The sequence below is a fragment of the Macrosteles quadrilineatus genome, unplaced genomic scaffold (genome assembly GCF_028750875.1).
Source record: "Macrosteles quadrilineatus isolate MER2022 unplaced genomic scaffold, UCM_ALF_1.0 Scaffold_2__2_contigs__length_208266976, whole genome shotgun sequence".
Taxonomy (NCBI): Eukaryota; Metazoa; Arthropoda; class Insecta; order Hemiptera; family Cicadellidae; genus Macrosteles; species Macrosteles quadrilineatus.
In genome coordinates this window covers 128,232,513-128,254,844 of record NW_026542595.1, presented here as the reverse complement: position 1 = coordinate 128,254,844, position 22,332 = coordinate 128,232,513, and the positions used below count along the sequence as shown (strand labels likewise).

Sequence of the window (22,332 nt, the reverse complement as noted above, 5' to 3'; positions counted from 1 at the left end):
CTTCAAAATTGACGAGAATACAGAGAATAATTTAATTCTTTTAACTTACACTGAAAACCAGTTACACATCCACCATTATTTAAAGTGAAGAACAAACAAACGGTATCAGCAATCTGACACATACTTTTCTCTCTTGACAACAACCCTTATCATGGGTAAGCCGGTGGGAGTAACTACGATATTTTATGGGGAAAATCACCAACGTTGCTATAACTTTTAAACGGTAGTTTTTACAGCAATGGGTGCAATACTCTTTTGTTTAGAGTTAAAAGGGCTATAACATACTAAATTTTAATTAAAATCGTTCAGGCAGTTTTGTTTTATATTCCGATATTTTTGGTATATTATGCTTTTTAAAAATCACTACTAAAAAGCAAAATTTGAAAAAAATAATAAAAATAAACGCTTGAAAATACTATGGATTATACTACCAACATACCAAATTTCATCAAAATCGGACCACAGGTGTAGTCTGTAGCTCTATACACATCCACACACACAGACATCTGAAAACCACTTTTTTGCGTTCAGGGGGACCCAAAACAGATATATCCACCCAAAACTCAATCTCAAACAATTTGACAAAAATAATACTTTCTCCATATACTATGTAAGGGGAGAGAAAGTAAATGAAACAAAACTTTATTTTGCTCTACCTTATTGAACTGTTTGTAGTCCCAGCCTGTAATAGAGAAGACTATCTCTACACAGACAGACTGCAGTGGAGAGCCGTCTCTACACAGATTAGCCTCTACTGTGGATAACCACGGCATCTTGGGCCACACCTGGTGTATACCCTGCTTGATAAACATCTCCTGCAACAATCATCACATGGATCACTCAGTGATTTAACTAAGCATCTATATAGTTAATACAATAAGGATTTTCTCTGTTACATCCTTTTTTCACCCATCATACTTAACCGAGTCATACGATTTTGGAGTCATTTCAAAGCTTATGATCCAGCGCACCAGCGAATAGTAACTAAAAAGATAACATCCTTTAAGGCTTTTTGATTTATTTTATCTAGAGTTTGCTTTCAACGATCCAGTGATGGTGACCAATTTTTTTATAACAGTTTAATTTATTTTAGTTGTAATTTAACAGCTGATATTTAGTTGGATGTTTGACCACAGTCCGATTGTAAACAAGAGACAGACAAAAATGTTTGAATAGTTTTTTTTGCGAATTTCCCATATAGGGAATAAGCTATTACCGTAGTACTCATGGTAAGACCTGCACCCGGGACTGATTTAATTTTTCATTTTGAGGTCCCTAGAGGCCAAAACACCATCCGTTCAATTTCATATAATATATATATGTGTCCGTTAGCGCGATAACTCGAGCAAAAATGATCCGATTTTGATGAAATTTGGTACAAACGTGTAAACCTACATTTATTCAAACGAGTTTGCTATCCAGCATAATCGGATCATGGGAACGGGGATTTATGGGGGGTTTTATGGGGTTTTCCCATTTTTGACCCTAAAATTTGCAATTTATTTTTAAACCGTTTTGTAGAGCTTAAAAAAAGAATTAATTTTGTATATTGAAGCGCTGTTGTATGCCTAACGGTCACGGAGAAAATAAAAAAATAGTGTAATTTAAAATTCCCATGTTATTCTTATGGAGAAAATTAAAATGATTGTAGTTTACTGGTTTATGGATATATATTGATAAAATTTATTTATTTCATCCTATACAGTTGACATATGGCCAAAAAACACTTTTTACGTTCCCCGTAGCAGCAAACCTAAGAACTCGTTAAATCTAATGTTATTTAAATAGGGAATAAATATGTATTATTTATGGAAATATTTTAGTAAAAATGTAATCAGACAAGTTGAAATTCGCTTAATCAGCAGGTTTGCTGCGGCTGGGGTATTTTTTTAATGCAACCTGATTGAGGTAGGTAACTCTTCAGTCTTTATGGTGTGGATCTAAATCCTTGGAATTATGTTTTTTTGAACCCTATTAAAATGTGTAATTTGTTCACAAGTCCCCTCATATAATACTATGCCCCACAGGCCACCAAAGGTCCAGTCATTTTAGAGTACTGCTACGGTGTTTCTATAAGCTGTTTTAAATATACCAGCCGATGTAAAAAGCAAAGTGTTTTTCGTTTTTTGATATCTTTATTAGTTCGGGCAGGATCTTCCTTCAAAGTTGGGTTTTCTCCCAGATTAACATGGGGGAATCTAAATATTTAATTGGAAACTTTGTCTCCACTAATTTGAGAGAACGGCTGGGCGTAAAAACTTGATAGAGGTGTCCAAAGAAAGGTATTGGTCTGTAGATGAGTTATAAAAAAAAAAAACGAAGTAAATTCGCTTAGGGCTCTGCCCCAGAAGCCTTTAAAGATCCCTCCACAGATTTGTTTACATCTTGGCCATGTGGATAATACTTTTTAATGAAACAGCTGTTAATTAATTTTAAAATTGTGTTTTAAACAACACACATTTATTGGGAGTTACTGAATAGTCCAAAAGAGGTATTTGCAATGTTATTTTCTGATTTTAAAATTGATTTTCTTCTGTATTACGTCATGTTTTGCAATATCTATATATATAATACGTGAAGCCGTATTTTGTTAACGCAACTCCTCCCTTATTTGTGGACCAATTTCAACGTTTAAGGTGTCAAAAGATTCGTCTCAATATGTAGTTTTGCAATAAGGTTTTAGAACTTTAAAATTTCTATTCTTAAGGGCGTGAGACCCTCTCAAAGGTCGGGTTTTCCCCATAAGAAATACATTGAACAATTTTAAAAACAAAAAACAGCAGTTTATAAAAATAAACGCATTAGCTTTTTGGGAGTAAATATTAATGTTTTAGTATTCAGTAGGTTAAGACCAAGTTAAGCAGTTAATCAGTTTTGTTGGAAGAACGGAAAATGCCTCAAGTTGAAAGACGAAATATTGTAAACGGGAGGAGGAAACAATTAATAATAAGGTATCTTATGTGTATGAGGAGAGTAGAGAAATAGAGGTCTGATCTAACAGATACACATCCATATACACATGCACTTGGTGAGATGAATTATATTTGCCAGTTTTGCTATGCAACTTACTTTGGAAGTGAAAAAATATACGAAGCCCATACGAAGCCGTGTTGTCACGATTGTAAAATAAACTTGCCTAATGTCATATCAAATTAATGTATGCAAGAGATTTTACTTAGGCTATGACACTGGCGGATCGAGATATTTCAAAACATTTATTAGAAACCATAATAATGCCTTGAGTTGATAAGTTCAATTAGTAAGATTATACCAAATCTTGGCGACTTTATGTTTTCATTGTAAACTTTTGTATTACTCGCTCTACTTTAATTGAGGAAAAACACAAATGGATTGTTTACTTCTAGGTTATGTTGCCTGTTCCTCAAAAAAACGTATAAAAAGTTTTTTGACTGAATTTTAGTTGCAATATTAGACATAAGTGAAGGAATTAGTGTTTATATATTCAACGATTGAGTAGTTAAAGTCAAGTTTATTTTTATGATTAAGGAGAGGCAAATAATATACGCTGTTCAAAAAGAGAAAATGAAAATTCCTATCCAAATCTTATAGATACAAAATTTATCCAACCTATTTCGACAAATGAATCCATATTCAAAATTTTGGGACAGGTATTAAGAGAAACCCCACTGAACAACGTGAGGACGTTCTGATGCGGGGCATATACTGTGACTAACACACAACACGTTAAAATACGTTAACAAACTTTTAATGGTGTTGCTGCTTTAGGCTATTCAAAGGCTTTCCAGTTGATAACCCAGAGTTTGTGGGTAAACAATGGAGCACATTAAATGGTTGATATCACTCCACTTTTCAGGATTCTCTACGGAGAAAATTTGTTTGATTAGGGGGATGTCTAGGCAACAGTTTTCTTCAATTCGCAATGTTGGAAAATCTTGGTTGCAACATGTTAGCTCGAATTGAAGCAGATCGTTTAGCATTCATTAGAAGCTATCAGTTAAAACTGAGAGCAGAAATAATGCAGGTGAATCTTGACGACGCAAATAGAGATATTTAAAATTAGTTTCTAACAAGTATTTAAACAACTCCTAAGATGTAGGCCTAACTAGAATTACTCGAATTTAAGCATGGCGTTTTCCTCAGCGTTATGTTTCATACTATGCGGCTCATTGAGCCGCACGGGTTCTCTAGTAGTTAATAATACTATTGAGTATACAGGGTGTTTCCAAATTTTCTGGACAAAAAAAAGTAAAAGAGCATGAGAAAAGGCAGAAGAAAAGCAAATTAATTAGCCAAGTAGTTATGCTCCTTTCACATTATTTAACACTAGCAGAGTACCCGTCCTTCGTACGGGGTTGGAATATAAACATAAAATGCTTATTGCAGTTATACTCAAGCTTTGCGTTTGCAATAAGAGAGGACACAGTTTGATAAAATTTGCTTTTTTAAATTTACAGTATTCTATAGTATTACACATCTACCATAGCCATAATGTTCTACCACTTCACCTAAACAATACAGAAATATAAATGATCCAATATCACAAATTATTCATGAAATGAAAAACATAAACATAACTGTATAAACAATCCTAATTTGACAGTTGTCATTGCGAATCACAGTTTTTTGTTGCTGCTTAGTTCAAACATGTTCAAATTAGCTGTTTTCATAAATGCAAAAAAGTATAGTGCTGCACCCTGTTGGTAAATCTTATAACTTTTAATGCTTTTCCATATCATAGAACCAACTTTTTTAGTTGAAACAGCTGACTAAATTCTGTAATTCCCTTTAAATATGAATACTCATAAGGTTAACATGGGGAATAACAGAGCCACTGGGGCGGAGCCCGAAAGGATTTTTGAGATAAAAATATGCCTATATGTTAATCGGGAATGTAAGCTATCATCATGCCAAATTTCACCCCAATCCGTCCAGTGGTTTATGCGTGATTGAACTTCAAACAAACAAACAAACAAACACACAAACTTTCACATTTATAATATTAGTAAGATTTTACCCTCACCTTATGTAAATAAAAATTCAAAGGACTTATAACAAAAAATTATGACAAACAAAAATTTGTAAATTCCTGACTAAGTGCAATCTACAAAGCATTCACCCATCCCACCAACTTTCATCTGAGCCATTCACCGTTTATTTTAGGTTGTCTCTCCCATCTAGCACAATGCACACCACACCTGACTCAGATAGGATTTGTTCTCTTAATTTATGATTCATTCTTCTGTCCAAAAAAACAACCCATAGACCATCCAGACATTGATAAGACATATCAGTCAGTCAAGCACTTTTACAACAGGTCAACCAAAACCCCAGGCATGTAGTTATACCTCACCAGATACAACGATACAAGTTATACAGTTATTCTTCCCAAATAGCAGCAAATGCTGGTATAGCTTTCAGCCGATTTTTACTGTAAGTGCGATTTTTACTGTAAGTGTAAATAAAAGTTTGGTTGTGTTAGTCTTTCGTCTGATATATTGGACGTTGAAGAAGAAAGTGATATGATGGCGATGGTGCTAAAATGGATCCTAAACCATTACAACTCAAGTTGCAAGTTTTGGCATAATAATTTGTAGAAGATACTATAAAGGTATGATGGGTTTTCAAAAACGGTTGTTAAAACGTAGTTTTATCTTTTTTCTATAGCCTAAGATAAACTGTAATGTTTAATCAAGTCTCAAAGGAAGAGACAGTTTTTGGATTATTGACTTTTTAGGATTTTTTCAAGTAAATGATGTAAAAAAGTCACTAAAGTTCTTCAATCGATTCAAGACTTAAATGTTACGTGGTTAAACCAAAATCCAAACACTATTGCTCAAATTTCTCTTACTGAACCTTAAAAACTTAAAACCCCTTTGGTTTCAGAAACCAACATTTTGGTTTATTCTTCTTATAAAAACCTTTTAAAAAATGTTTCCGCTTTGTGAGTAAACATTCAAATTTGTTTAACAGATTCACTACCAGGTGACACAAGATCACTCTTACAGCTGAGTGTGACAGTTGGTAGGCATCATGTCTACATACTACATACTACATACTACATAACAGTATTGGACAAAGCTATGAATTTTTCATAATTTATATTTTTTTACATACATTTATATGTAATAGACAAGTTATTGTCTACCTTTACCTAATGGGATTAGCCTATACATCAATTTTTTTATTTAGTACTTACCCAAAGCTGGTATCGATATTTGGCCATCTGCTTGAGGAAAGCAGGGAATTGAGACATGTATGCGACGGGCGCGAGCGCAAACATGCCTCGTATCTTGTTGTTGTACTCTGGCCGAGACACACACATGGTGTAGAACATTGTTGTGCCCATGGAGTGGCCGATGTAGAACAGCTGCTTGTGACCCGTCGTTGCTAGGATGTGGTCGATCATTGCAGGGACATCGTAGTACCCCATCTCATGGAAACTAAACACCATAACACACAGTGGATTAGGTTAAGGTAAGTAATCATAGCTAATTTTATTCAGGGAATTTACTAACTTTTTCTCAAACTACTAAGCATACTAGGAAATCAGTATCATTGATACTCTAGGACAAGAAAAAAGCGCCCTCCGCTCTCTTGCTCCTAGGAAAACCCAGCTTTAGTGTGCTAGTGTATTGTGTATGTGTGTCTTAGACACCCTCTAAATCTCAAACCACTAAAATGCTGGGGCTCATAAAGAATTGCAATAAAAATGTGTATGTTCACATCTGCTGTAACTAGTGTTTAGGTTTTCTTGGTAACCTATGTTTGTTCAAAGTATATACTTACGGAACCAAACTATGAAGAGGATTGACTTAAAATAGTTCAAAGACCCAAAATGTAACCTCTAGTGTTAAAAATCAAGTGAGAGTTCAGCAACCAGTGTTGACGTTAACTGACGTCAATTTTTTAGTTAAAAGGGAAACATTTCTTATTACAAACAAATGTTGTATGTACTTTACAGCTTAATAAACTTCAAATAATTTTAAAATTATAAGATTTTAGGTTCTTATACTGAGAGGTTATGATATTCTTTGGTCAAATTATTTAGGATTTCAATTAATTGTTGACTATCTTCAAAGTATCTATTTATTTTTAGTCAAAATCTATGCCACGAGCTTCTAGTTCTAAGCTAGGTTTGTGTTTTAATTAAGTTGTTCCTAAATGTTTGCCGCAATTAGACAACTCGTACATGATTCTGTCGATGTTTTTCAAAATAAATTTTATAATTTAACGAGGAGAAAATTTCACCCAGTTTAAACTATTTCTGCTAAGCCGTGTGACAGTGACAATGGTGTTGTGGTCAGCTGTTGTCAACCTTGCTCTACAATCCAAGGTCATTGTCACAGCTAGACACCTGTTATGTCACTCTCACAGATTTCCCAGCTGTACTTCCTGTCCTATAAACTGTTCTTTCTCCATTTAGTCCTTTCTCTTTCCTTAAACACCTGTATGGTCAAAGTTCAGGGACAGTAATATGTACAGGGTGTGGTGTTTGATTGTACCGAGAGGGATTTTAACGTCCAAGCTTTACAACTAGATATTATTTAGTACTGATACACACCTGTAGTCCCAAAAGTCGTCCATTGTATCGTTCATTGTTACATGAGTCTTGCAGTAGTTGTTTCCCCTGACGTTCCCTAGCCACACATCGTAACCTGCCTTGGCCAGTACAAAAGCTGAAAAGAAAAAAAAACATACTTATCAGTATCAATATTTTACGGTAGGCCTACAATTAAAATACCTAAATGAAAGTTTTATTTTAAAAAAGTGTTAATTTATAAAAAACCTAATCTGGAAAAATACCTACCTTTACGTAAAATTAAAAGAGTAGTAAAATCAAAAAGAGAATCCTTATTCAGTACAATACAAAATTATCTGATAAAAAGATAGGGCATTTGCTAACAATAAAAAATTAGTTATTTTCCAATTTAAAACTGTATTCTTATAGGTGGCTTACTTGAATCGGAAGAAAGTCCATTAAGGCACTATAAGAAATAAAAAATATTACACAACAAAAATTATTACAACATTTCACTGTTGTTATATGTGGTTTAACTTTCATCTGTACTCAGGGACTGTTTCACACTCTAAAAATTTTTGGAAAAGTTGGTGATATTTTCCAATTTTTTCCAAGTGAGTGAAAACAAAACTAGACTTAGACGCCTGTTTGGATGGTTTCTATGTTGTTACTGCAACAGGGATGCAAATAGAAGTCTCTAGGTTCCTAAAAAGAAAGGTTTTAAAAATCGAAATGTAAAAGGTTGGTTATACTGACCGGTTTTAAAATTCTAGATGGTTAAAAAAAATCTACAGTAGTGATTACAAATTAAATAGACAAAACATATTAATTAAATACAAAATGTTTATTCCATTTGTAATCACCCTGTATTATCTGGGCAGATGCGGTTAACCTTAGTAGCAAGTGATCTGGTTTTTGTTTTTGTTAACTATACACAAGTATTTGAGTTGTACAGGGTGAGGCAATGAGAACGCTACAATTTGTTTTACCTGTCACATGTTAATTGTTGCAACAATGAATGATCAGCTGTGCTTAAAACATCAATTATACTATGCCATTTTAGTAAATATTATGCCTGAGGCTATTAACACTAAGATTTTGATGTGGAAACCTATTTATAAAATAGTGGTTCTTGTGCAAAAACCCAGAGATTGTTTGGACCGTATTCCATCCTTGATCAACATGGCGTTGTTCCAGATTGGAAAACAATGTTTAACTAGGTAAATTTATTTAGGATAATCGCTTAAACAAAAAAAAAAATAATCGGTGGGTGCCGCAAAACTCTTTGTACTACACCAGCAAATGTTAAAAGAATATGAGTCCAAGTAACTCAAAGTCCGAAGAGATTTGCCAGATAGCTTTTGTTGTTGAAAGCTTTACGTTGGCTAATTTTTTTGGGAGGGGGGGTTGTTCTAATAAGCTACTTGCCGTTCTAGGTTTTTCAAAGTCACCCCACAGATTTGCTTGAACCGAAGCTAAGGATAGTCCAAAAACTAAAGTGATTCCTGAAGAAGTGCTGGAGGAGTATTTGATGGAGTTTCAAGTGGCTAAAAAGGAATGTCAAGTAGGACAATGAAGTCACTTGTAGGATTTTGTTCTCAAGAAATGGAAAAATGACTTTGTTAAGTTAAAATGGCAAAAGATAAGCTGTGTTTTGGTGTGCTATTTATATTCATAGGGTGAATATTATTGAGTTTGTACTGATTATAAATTGGGGCGCTTTCATTGCCCCACCCTGTATTAAAACCTCTACAGTATAGAAAACAGCAATTTGTTTTTATTCTCTTGAAGGCGCGCTTCATCGAGACCTCTCACATTGTTTCGCTCTCCATGGTCGCGGTATTATCTTCTAGCTAAAAGCCCTTGGTGATTGGGGAGATTTGAACCCATGAACCCAGGACCTAGTATTACTTACGCAAGTCTTTGTCAGAGCCTCTCAGTATCCACATGTCCGAGGCCCCGAGGATGCCGTGTTGTAGTAACACTGGAGGCTTCTTGTTCTTGCTCTTCTTGCTCACTATCCTGTGCAGTGGAAGTATGTAGCCGTCCTCTGTGGTGATTCTGTGCTCTTCAGATCTCCACCCGTACATGTTCAGCAGTGCCATCTAGAACAGTTGTTGACTATGTAACAGGAGTAGCAAATGTAAAGTAACAACATAGCTTACATGAATACTTACAGCATAGAAATGAAAATGATTTTTGAAATAAAAATGATTTATTTAAACAGGCAAAGCTAGGGCCACATGGCCCTCTCTTACACTTAACCTGTCAGTAGTGAATATTGTATCGGAAAAAGAATAAAGCTAAGCGCTCACTGGGTCGTTACGGTCGTCACAGCCGTCTCGGCACTTTTTAGAGGGGGTGTGCACACTGCATCGGGCGTTCCGCACTGTCCTCAATCCACCTTTCACCAAAACAGAAGTAAGTTTGGGAGAGGATCAAAAGATGGATGTGGAGTTAGAAATTGTGGTAGTGAGTGCATTTTTTATAGAAGAAGTAAATTTGTATTTGTGTTGTATACAAATCTTTACCAAAAGGAAATAATTAAAATGTGAAATCCTGCAAACTGGAAAAAAGTACAAGAAATCAACTTAGGCATACACTAATTTGGCTATTTCTACTAGTGAATTGATTTCCTTAGGAGAGAGTGAAACATTTCTATTTCAATATATAATTTTCTGTTTATGTTTCGGTTTTGTTTAGGTAATCCTGTACCTAAACGAAAAGTTTTTCTTAAATTCACGCCAGTGTGTTCAGTTTAGAAAAACCAAATGTTTCACCAGTTAGGAAAATATAATACGTTTATACTACTTTTTTATCGCAATGCTGAATGTAAGTTTTACAAAACGGCTAAATTTTACATCTAGCAAAAATAAAAACTTTTCTTCCAAAATTAACCATAAATATCTCAGAACAGCTTCTTATTTTTAACCATTTTTTATTAAGTATGTAGTGTTCTTTTTACTCTCAACAAAAAGGTACAAACTTTAGTAGAACCCATAATGCTGTAAAATTGTGGTCCAAAAAGTATAGGATTTGTTATCTTCCTCATTAAATGTTATAGCTATTCCCACGCTTACCCATGATAAGCGAGTTCTTGACAAGCTAATGAGAGAAAAAAACATGTCAGATTGCTGATACCGTTTATTTTTGGCACTATTTTCCACAAAATGGAAAAATGTAGACTATCCTAACTTCAAGCTAAAAGAGAGTTTCGTTAATGTTCAAGCAAATTATTATGTAACAATCCAACAAATCTTCTGATTACCTTACATCAATTACAGGAAGTACATTAGAACCATTAAGTAAGTACTAGCTTCTTAACGATCGAGACTTTAAGGAGATGCAAGTCAGCAGCCGGAAGCTGGATACAGGAAGATAGGAAGACGGAATGAGAAAGAAGAAGTGTCGGCCTGAAGGTCACGTGGTTAACTGATAACAGTAGTCAAGGCCAGCTGATGACAACAATGATCAGCTGATTGAGGCCGTTATCCTCCGCTCGGCGCTCGTCCGATAGGATTAGCATTCCTGCTACCTAAAACGGATTCCACCTTGACCTTTTGTGTATATTTTAGGAAACATTTGCATTTACAAACATTAAAATCTTCAGTTTTATTTTCGAACTGAATCAAATTAACGACATTTAATGCAAAGTTGCAACTTATACATCCTTTGGAACACGGTCAGGGCAATGTCCCAAAACAAATTACGTCACCTAGTAAAATATAAACTTATTTTAGGTGGTATTTTGAAATTCCGATGTTTAGTTCTTTTACATAGGTATCTTTTTAGCGAATTTCCCTATAGGGAAGTAGCTATTACCGTAGGTGGCATGGTAAGACCTAGGTGCGGGACCGATTTACTTTTTCATTTTGATGTCCCCAGAGGCCAAAAACACCATTCGTTCAAATTTTTATATATGTATATATATATATATAGGTATATATATATATATAGATTTATATATATATATATGTGTCCGTGAACACGATAACTTGAGTAATTTTTATCCGATTTTGATGAAATTTGGTTTGAAGGTGTAAGGCGGGATAAACTTGAATGAGTTCGCGAACCAGCATGATCGGACCATGGGAACGGGGTTTTACGGGGGGTTTTATGGGGTAAAAATGGGTTTTTCTAACTTTTGACCCTACAAACGAAAAATTTCCCAATTTCTCTTCAGACCTTCTTAAAGAGCTTAAAAAAACAAATAATTTAGTATAACAAAGTGTTTTTGTACTATTATTAGTTACGGAGAAAATTCAAATAATTGTTATTTTAAAATTCCCATGTTATTCTTATGGGGAATATTGTAAAATGTTGTAGTCTGCTTGTTTATGGATATATTTTGATCAAACTTGGTACATTTATTTATTTTATACTAAGTTATTAATATTTCTCTAAAAAACACACTTTTTTACCCTCCCTGTAGCAGCAAGCCTATGTACTCATAAAAATTAATGTTTATTAAATACATTTAATTGAAAATCAATTCAGGCAACTGGAAATTCGCTTAGTCGGCAGGTTTGCTGCGGCGGGGGTATTAATTAATTACGATAACAATCTTACAGATAATATTATCAGCTTATCTTATCGTTTAATATTGACATTCAAATATCTTTTAGAAAACTGTATTAATTTGGTATATATTTGTAAAATTTTAATAGACTACATTTTGGGATATGTCCCTCACTATGCTATGTCATTGACTATGACTATAAGTAAACATTTAATCATATACAATCTGAATCGTGTTTTGACATGTATTGTAATGTCCGGTAATTTTTTAATATGCTGATGTTGACTAGTTTCCTCTTTAGGGTAAATTTCTTGAGTAAAATATACACCCGAACATGTTTTGTAATCGCCAAATCATGTAGCATCGCTGTACAGATTTTCGATTAAGTATTCCCCAGACACTATTTTATAAAAAAATACCCCCTCCGCAGCAAACCTGCAGACTAAGCGAATTTCCATTTGCCTGATTGGATTTACACTAAAATGTCTCCTTAAAAATATCACATTTATTCCCTATTTAAATAGAATCAGTTTAACACATACTTAGGTTTGCTGCAACAGGGAGGGTAAGTGTTTTTTTTATGTAAAATGTTAATAGTTAGTAAGAAATTAAAACATTTTCCAAATTTGGGCAAAATATGTTAATAAACAAGCAAACTACAACAGTTTACTTATTCTCCATAAGAATAACATGGGAATTTTAAATTAAAAATTTTTTGGAATTTTCTCCGTAACCATTAGGCGCATTATAACGCTTCAATATACTAAATTATTTGTTTTTTTAAGCTCTACAAAATAGTTTGGAAAGAAATTGCAAAATGTTATGTTTTTTGGGTCAAAATGGGAAAAACCCATTTTTACCCCATAAACCCCCGTTCCCATGGTCCGATCATGCTGGTTCGCGAACTCGTTCGAATAAACGTAGGTTTACACGTTTGTACCAAATTTCATCAAAATCGGATCATTTTTTCTCGAGTTATCGCGCTAACGGACATATATATATTAACTTGAACGGATGGTGTTTTTGGCCTCTAGGGACCTCAAAACGAAAAAAAATCGGTCCCGGGTCCAGGTCTTACCATGAGTACTACGGTAATAGCTTATTCCCTATATGGGAAATTCGCTAAAAACAGGCCTACAAAAAAAATAATAAAAACAACTCTGACAGATACATTCTCAGAAGCTATTCTCAAGACTTTTCACGTGGTTCAGTATATGGAATGTTTATGAGTGATGGTGCTTATTTTGAGTGTTTTGGGAAAATATCGTAATTTACGGAAATGGCTCCGAGGTATCATTTGTCAATGAGATCGTGTTTTAGTCAATTAGGTAAAGCTTGCAGCCTTTACAAGCCAAGTCATGATTTTCCTTATCCTGGGGTTGTTTTCTCCCAAGCATGATGAGACCCTACGTCTGGACAAAATAATATCTAGGTCAATGTTTTTATAACCCTCACACAACTAGGCTATGGTTTCTGGGTTTATAGATGGGGTTTTTATAATTCTTAGCTAAGATTTTGTTGCTTACGGAGGTTTAAGTATTTTGGCAAATTTGAATATTTAGCCATTAAAACCACCCGATTGTATGAATACAGGATAATTGCGGACACGGACAATTGGGGACACGTCTTAAAAGCGGACAATTGCGGATACTAGGGATTAATGCTACCTAACAAGGGTTTGACAGGTATCTACAAATATTTCACTTCCGGACAACTGCGGACACATGTTCTGGAAAGAGTCTGATTTCCACCTAAAGAACAGATTCATACATATGATTTTAAGACTGATTTATATCACACTTTACACACTAACCTAACCTAACCTAGCCTAACCTAACATATATCGTGTATGTATCTGTTCCTTAGGTGGAAATCAGACTCTTTCCAGAACATGTGTCCACAGTTGTCCGGCAGTGAAATATTTGTAGATACCTGTCAAACCCTTTGTTAGGTAGCATTAATCTCTAGTATCCGCAATTGTCCGCTTTTAAGACGTGTCCCCAATTGTCCGTGTCCGCAACTGTCCGGACACCGATTGTTTTATTTTCAAGCAAATCCATAAGTTTTGTAAATTTTTGTTTTATTGACTACTTGTAACATACAGTGTGAGTTTTAAATGAGTTCCCCCCCTACTTTTTTCTTCATTTCTTAAGATATCAACTTCGGACCACATCAGATCATTGTAAGGTAGTAAGTACTTCATTTTTAGTGGGTATACATTTTTGGCCGCCATCTTGGATCCGCCATATTGGATACAAAGTTTTTTTTCAAATGTAAAGGTAGGGTTGTGACCCATTATTTTAAACTAAAATTTTACGCTGATTACAATGCCGCAACTAGTTTTTAAAAATCTTGATCCGTTCTAAAGTTATGAGGACTTTTTAACACTTTATTTTTAGCCCATTTTAACATTGTGCATCTACAAACTAAGACCATAATCTCAAAATAGTGCTAGATAACGATAATTATACACCACCATTCATTGTTGACCTATTTTCACTTGGTTATGACAGATGTAATGTTTTCGGCCGCCATCTTGGATCCGCCATTTTGAAATGTGATCAATTAATTTAAATATTAAGGTGGTGTTGTGACCTATCATTTTGAGCTACTTTTTCATACTGAACTCAATGCCGCAATCTGTTTTTTATTTGCATCTTTGGTTTTTGAAATATTGAAATTTTAAATGAGAGAATATTAATATTTCATCAAGAAAGCTTGATAACCAAAAACGGATTGCAGCATTGAGTTCAGCATAAAAAAGTAGCTCGAAATGATGGGTAACAACACCACCTTCATATTTAAATTAATTGATCACATTTCAAAATGGCTGATCTAAGATGGCGGCCGAAAAAGTTACAACTGTCATAACCAAGTGAAAATAGGTCAACAATGAATGATGGCGTATACTTATCGTTATCTAGCACTATTTTGAGATTATGGTCTTAGTTTGTAAATGCACAATGTTAAAATGGGCTAAAAATAAAGTGTTAAAAAGTCCTCATAACTTTAGAACGGATCAAGATTTTTTAAAACTAGTTGCGGCATTGTAATCAGCGTAAAATTTTAGTTTAAAATAATGGGTCACAACCCTACCTTTACATTTGAAAAAAAAAACTTTGTATCCAATATGGCGGATCCAAGATGGCGGCCAAAAATGTATACCCAGTAAAAATGAAGTACTTACTACCTTACAATGATCTGATGTGGTCCGAAGTTGATATCTTAAGAAATGAAGAAAAAAGTAGGGGGGGAACTCATTTAAAACTCACCCTGTATATTAAAAATAACAATACTTCCCTTATAGCAGCAAACATCAGAAGACTTTTCTTCCCTGTGTTCATTAAATGCTAGTAGTATTTTTTAAACATGTTTCAATAGCTTACTGACTAGTATGAAAGTACACATATACAACATATATAGGTACATATAATATATATATATATATATATGGACTAATTTGAATTTTCCCTTTCACTTATACTTCTTGTATAACGCATTTGCAACATTTCTAGATGTTTGTCGCACAATAACCAATTACAATTTTTGTTATTTAACCCATTACATCAACACTATTATTTATGTGTTTATTTTTCTAATAGCACAATTCAAGCGATTGTAGTTGTAGAAAGGAACAAGGGAATGTGGCTGGACCAGTGGTCAGTGAACGTTATGGGAAATGGAAAGGCATAAACATCGTTAGCCAACTTTCCCACTTAAATTTAGACGAATTGCAGAGCAAACAAAATCCCTACTAAGATATGAGATGATTTGCGTGTCAAATAACAAGACAGTAAGTGTTTTACATGGTGGGCCGTGAGCGTCAAGTCCTGAGCTAGGTTGGTAACGAAAATTACAGAACATACGTCGCTTATGAGAACCTAAGAAATTATAATTAGATTTAATAGGTACGCTTCTTAGTGGTTTAAGATGTAAATGAATCAGTTAATCCCATAAAATTGTTTTTTCAGGATGTTTAACATAATGTAATTTATTACCAAACAAATTAAAACTATAAATGAGTTATTTGTTAACTAAAGGCTAGACGATTCCATTAAACCTAAATCAGAATGGAATGCCCTTTAGGCTCTATATAGGCTGCGCGACTAAGATGTGTCATAAATCTAGGACTCAGTAGACATACGTAGTCGACCTTAAATTAATATGTTGACTCCAATAAATCAACAAGAATTTCTCAAACTTTAAAAATAGCCATCTTTCCTGTTAAAAATATTATTAGACTTAAGGTTACTTAGCAGAACAAATTGTCCAGGTTTTGTGTTTTTCAAAGCCAACAAACTCTTTTAAACACAAATTGTTGTAAGCAATATAAGGCAAATTATGGTATTTTTAAATTTTTGATTGATTCATAAACATTAGCATATTTGAAGTACATATTAGCATGAACACTAAGGTCCTACGAACCAATGAAATTCGTTAATCAATGCCACAAATTATAAAGTTAAGCACAAAACTCGTTTACCGGTTTAGCCCCAAATTGAATTACACAACGCTAGTTAAAGCACGATATCAATTACGTTTGATTTTTCAAAAAGTACACTTTTGTTGTTATAAAAAGCTATTAAGATTTTTATAAAAACTATCAATCCCACTACTACTATCAATGTCAACTATCTACGTCTCTTTTCTATGTCCCATAACCTTGTATTTTTTTTATATCTCACCGGTGGCCTTGTTACAGGAGGAATCACAATAGGAAGTACTTAAACACTTGTAGGGAAAACTGAAAAAACCCATGTGTTGTGGATGTGTCGGGAATCGAACCCTTCCCTCCTGTACCGAAGGCCGAGACGCTAGACTAGCAACATACCCTTTGATTTGACAATATATCAACTGCACCTTACTATTAATTTACTCATAGTGCAGTTTTTTTATTATTTTAGCATCTATTACTTATGAAGGTTTTTGTTCAAGAGATTTTCGAATCGAAGTATGACATATTTTGTTTGGGCGGGCATTAATTACGCCCACTGACCTGAGTCAGGAAGTCGGGTATTCCTGAATTGCGCCAACTACTCCAGGGAGCCACCCAATACTTTCATTAACTGGACCAAGTGTCGGCCCTCTTTGACTGTAGGTTGGGTTTGGTTAGGATAGGTTAAGTTAGGTTAGATTAGGTTAGCCTAGGATAGGTTATGTTAGGATAGGTTAGGATGACATGTAAACAAGGACATTCGTTCTGCCGGTTCACCCCTACCTGGCCTGGACTTGGCGCAACTAAGGAACATTTTTTGGGGCCCTTTGACGACTTAGCGCAATTAAGGAACTCTTGGGTGCAATTAATGCACGACCATTTGTTTACCTTAACATGGAACTGCATAACCTTTTGATAGGGATCTCCAATGTCCTTAGTAACAATTAACATCAGCAAATGAAAGGATGATCTTCGCTTCCTCCTTTATCCTTGACTACATGTAGATACCGAGTTGTCTTGCCATAGATGTTGAACTGAAGATGGTGTTGTCATTGCTTCAGAATCGGCAACACTCATAGCATACCTCGCTGAACATGGCGTTTTCAAGGCTCATGTGCTCGTCTTTTAGAATGCAAGTAAACAACGTATAATATAATAGCAACATTTTGAATTAGTAGTGATGATATTGCATTGAAAAAGACCCAAATTGGAAGTAGGAGAGTTTTTATGTTGTGATTTTTCACAATTAAAAGTTTATCCTCCCTAAACTAAACAAGAAGGGCACTTGTTGGTGCTCATTGACGAATGGACATCTCCGGCTTCTGAAAAGTCCCTCTTGCTAATTTCAGTAGTTTTGTTGTCCGTGTGTAAGCAATTTACGCAAAGAATTGTAGGCTACCGGTACTGCGTTTAGCATTATAACATGCCTAGGACTTAGGTTCATTTATACCATCATAGCTAATATAGGGACCTTAAAGAAATGATCCTAGAATCCCTTTTGGTCCATTTGAATGCTGATGTTACTTTGTTTTTATAGTTAAAGAATTTCCAGTTTACAAATTTTCATTTATGGCAATAAATGTCAAATAGAAAACGAAATGCTCTTTACTGTGAAAAAAGACTAAATTGATAGCGTTTAATAACTCCAGTACTTAATTGGTCGATGCAGTACTTTTTCTCCATTACAGTAATAAGGTATGTTATTTCATATACCAATCATCATTTGTTTTATTGTAAGACATAGAAATGCCATCTTTATTGCGTCGCTGCTTGTATTGTAAAAGGGTGATAATTGGGCTGTAAACTTATTATTGAGGCATTGCATGGTCAATTCATTTCGTAATTTTCTAGGGGTTTCCTCAATTCGCCATAAAACATAGCATAAGTATAATAATAAAGTGTTAATCAATACCATTATGTAAAGCAAAAGTTTATTTTTGTCTAGATAACAATTTGTTAAATAACACAAGCCTGGATTGCGATGGAATTTCAAACACTTCATTGTTAGTAGATACGTACTTAATTTTTTTTTTAATTCAATTTTATAGCTATGCTCTACGGACCATGAAATGTTTCAAGTAATTTTGTAAAATTATTCTATGCCAGCTAGCAAAATAAACAAAACCTTACGCATACATACTAAAATTGGTTTTATATAATGTTCATAGTAAATATTTTTATAATTTCATCGACTGTGGATATTGAACAATGTTTACCTTATTCACAAGAGAATTTATTAATCAAAATCAATTTAAAAGAGGTAAAGAGACATTCCTAAATTATTAGTTAATGAATCTCTTGTCATTGTTGATTATTGTACTATAGAAATGTTTTTTTTATGAATGTTGTAGTAAGAATATAGATGATATTCTCAACAAAATTGCATTTTAACGTAAGCCTAATGTATTTAATTTTGAATTATCCAATATCGAGGAAAGTTTGTGCCCTGCGCCCTAAAAAGTTTGTTAAGCGACATAACCTTTTTTCATTACAAATCGTAGCCGGGATAACTAGGTCCTAATAACTTTATTTCCACAACTATTTCACTATTGCCTGTATCACCGCTTGATGAGTCAGCAAATTCTAACACTCCACAGTTAGTCTGTCAACTATGAAGATAAGAGTTGATTCACAACTAGCGCTAGACATCACCTGTCTACGATGTGTCGTCATTGGGTTATAATGACTCTTGATGGTGGGGTGTCCTCCTGATTGCGAACAGTCCTGATTGCGAACAGTCCAGACTGCGAACATGTTTGGTTCTACGAGGTGGAGGGGGTCGTCCGTGGGGTGGGGAGGATTCCTGATTGCGAACACATTTTGAGTGGTCGGGGTTTTCAACCCTTTCATAGAAACCCTTAACAGAATGATTTAGCCTAAATCACAACTTAAGACTGGTAATATACATAATGGAGAGGATGAATGTTCTTGAAGACATATCTTTATGAGACGTAGTATAATTTTACGTAAAGCCGCTTGTATATTAACAGACAGATTCTTCCAGACTCACAAATTCGTTCTGATAATAGGTATTTAACGTGGCTGTTTATTTAAAATTAATTATAATGTGTTTGACTTGAACAAGCAACAACAATAACTAAACAATCTCAGAGTAAAAGAAATAAAACAATATTTCATATGAACTGGGGTACCTGATGCTCGAAATCAAGCAACTGTCAAGTACCGGTATTATACAGAAGTTATTTTAAAACTACAGTAATAACAGTCATAATTTTCGATCAGTTTAAAGACCCAACTAAATGCTTATGATTGTAACTAATTGAAATACTCACGCTGTTTAATAGCGCTTTGTAATAATAAACACTTAGTTTATTTTAGCATTTTTTGGACCCGGCCTTATTTTTTAGTGTTTTCTACAAATGTTTTCCGACGTAAAGCTTTTTACCAGTAATTCATCTCCCCAAGTGATTGTGTACCTGGATCCCTTACTGTGAGACCAGGCCTCTCCTCTACTCTTCTCATACGTATAAGATTTCTATCAATTGTCTCCTCCACCTGTTTTCAATATTTCTCCTTTAAACTTAAGAAATTGTCTGTTCTTCCAACAAAACTGATTGAGTTTAGATTTGTCTATAACCTATTTACTCCCAAAAAGCTGGTGAGTTTCTTTTTATATACAGTTGTTTTTGTTTTTAAATTTGTTTTCAATGTAATTCTTATGGGGAAAATGCGACCCTTGAGAGCGTTTCATGCCCTTAAGGGTAAGGGTTTTTAAATTCTAAACCCTTTATGCAAAACTACAAATTGAGACGAATTATTTGACACCTCAAACGTTAAAATCGGCCCAGAAATAACGGAGGAGTTTTGTTCACAAAGAACAGCCCTGACGTATTAATATAAGAGATACTGACTATAGTTTAACATAATTAGCCGAAATAACATGCATTTGCCAATATCACATTCCAAACTCAATCATTACCTAAAAAAAACATCGTCAACGAGCAATTTAAATATCAACTAAAACAAATACAGTACTTACATACATCTTACATCCTAAATAACATGTAGCCTATATGCATTACACATTACAACATCAATCATTCAATCACATTCCAACTCAATTATTACCAAAAAAAACATCAAAAACAAGCAATTAAAACTCCGGTTCAACAACAGCGATTAAACCATCTTAACAGATTCCAAAATATTTGTTCGCAGTCTGGACGACTCATGTTCCGGTAGTCCACAGCATTTTTGAGGTGTTCGCAGTCTGGACGATTTTACCCTTGTTCGCAATCTGGACTGTTCGCAATCGGGACACAACCGATGGTGGACCCTCTATTCATCCCATCTATAGCGATATGACTAAATATACAGCTGTTCTTATTTAGAAACATTTTCATAGCCCAATTTAGACCGTATGATTCTACACTAACCCTGGGCTGGGCCATTCAGAAAATTCAGCTTATAAATACTGTATACACACAAGGCGCGGTGATATTTTATTAAAGTGACTCTATGTAATAGCTATTTACATTACAAGTGTAGTAAGAGCGTTTTTACATCACGCAGGTGAATGTTGTGCAACGAGCGGAAGCGAGTTGCATAATTCACCTAAGAGATGTAAACACGCTCTTGCGTAACGTGTAACGTACAAGATTTTACCTGACCCGACAATATACACGGGTTTACGTGCAATATTTTTCATTATCCATTTCACTCATCGTCTAACAGTAACGTTCTTTTACAAACAAAAGCTAGGTTAGGAAAATACTAAAGCATAACAATAACATTCAAGCGCACAGCTGATTTCTAGCGTTGAACGTCGATGCCTCCATAGAGGTATATTTTTTTAAGTTAAGCACTCAATGTTATTTAAATGGGTTTCATTACATCACCGAGTGAGTTTTTTTTCAACTTTACATCACTCGAGAAGCAAGGAAGTTGTATACATCACGCTTGGGATAGGGAAGTTTAACATGGCGGGTTAGGTAAATAAATTAAATTCATGCTCAACGATAATTCAGTACCGGATTTATTTGGTTAATTTTGTATTTTGAATATTATTACTATTACTAATTGAATAGATCTAATTACAACTCGTAATATAAATAATGTCAGTGACAGTCCTTAAACATTTGTATGGTTAAAATTAATGTTTGCGAAATAATTTTGTTTTGCGTCCTTTAATGTTACTTTTATGAATGGTAAAACAGTAGTTTGGATATAATTTTTAACAATATTTTATTACTGTTGTCCGAAATTTGACTAAGACACGATAATTGTCTATTACTATAAGAATCATTTACAAAGACCACATTTCTTCTGGGCCAAAATGTGTTTTAACGCATATTAAAAGTTAGTATTAATAATTTCTTACCAGCTCTATGAAGTGTTAACCACCATGAATTAGTTATTGGTCACAAACCAATTATTTTTTTGTTTTGCTACTGTAGTTTAATTAACTTCTTTAATTGGTAAAGGATATCTTCAACTAAACTATTATTGGATTTTGCAGTTTCCTCAGTGAAAGGTTATTTACACCGTTAATCGTATTAAGTTTAGCTCTTGGATAGCGGATGAACCCTAAGACGAACTCACATAGATAGCTAAACGACAGTTAGATAGTAAATTATACTGCAGATATGTACGTGCGGCTCCCCACACCATGATAGCAATGGCAGTGATAGAAAATGGTAAACAAACTTTGCTGTGTTTACAGTCCTACCTCGATAACTGGACATTAGTAAATATTTGATTAACTAAAACCTGTCTGGCATCTATATAATTAATACGCTACACGAAAGTTTGTCGGTTGAACTCCTCCGCCATTTCCTAACCGATTTTATCCATTGACGTCTCATTGGAAAGAGCGTGTCGCGTAGATTTGCAAACTGACCTTACATTTTTGAAAAA

At 34.3% G+C, this 22,332-nt stretch overlaps 2 protein-coding genes across 2 annotated transcripts in view; one reads left to right on the top strand and one right to left on the bottom strand.

The window, feature by feature from the left end:
* The window catches only part of LOC128986816 (FAST kinase domain-containing protein 1, mitochondrial-like), a 39,255-nt gene extending 38,452 nt beyond the window's left edge, over positions 1-803 (top strand). The window contains exon 15 of the transcript XR_008490158.1: positions 692-803. The gene's annotated coding sequence lies outside the window, so the exon portion shown is untranslated. The remainder of the gene's footprint in view (positions 1-691) is intronic.
* LOC128986817 (lipase 1-like) overlaps positions 1-22,332 on the bottom strand; it is a 37,746-nt gene that overhangs the window by 3,466 nt on the left and 11,948 nt on the right. The window contains exons 2-5 of the mRNA XM_054407355.1: positions 9,417-9,606; positions 7,544-7,658; positions 6,179-6,422; positions 657-815 (exon numbers count right to left, since the gene is read on the bottom strand). Of these exons, the coding sequence (XP_054263330.1) occupies positions 657-815; positions 6,179-6,422; positions 7,544-7,658; positions 9,417-9,606 (708 nt within the window). The remainder of the gene's footprint in view (positions 1-656; positions 816-6,178; positions 6,423-7,543; positions 7,659-9,416; positions 9,607-22,332) is intronic.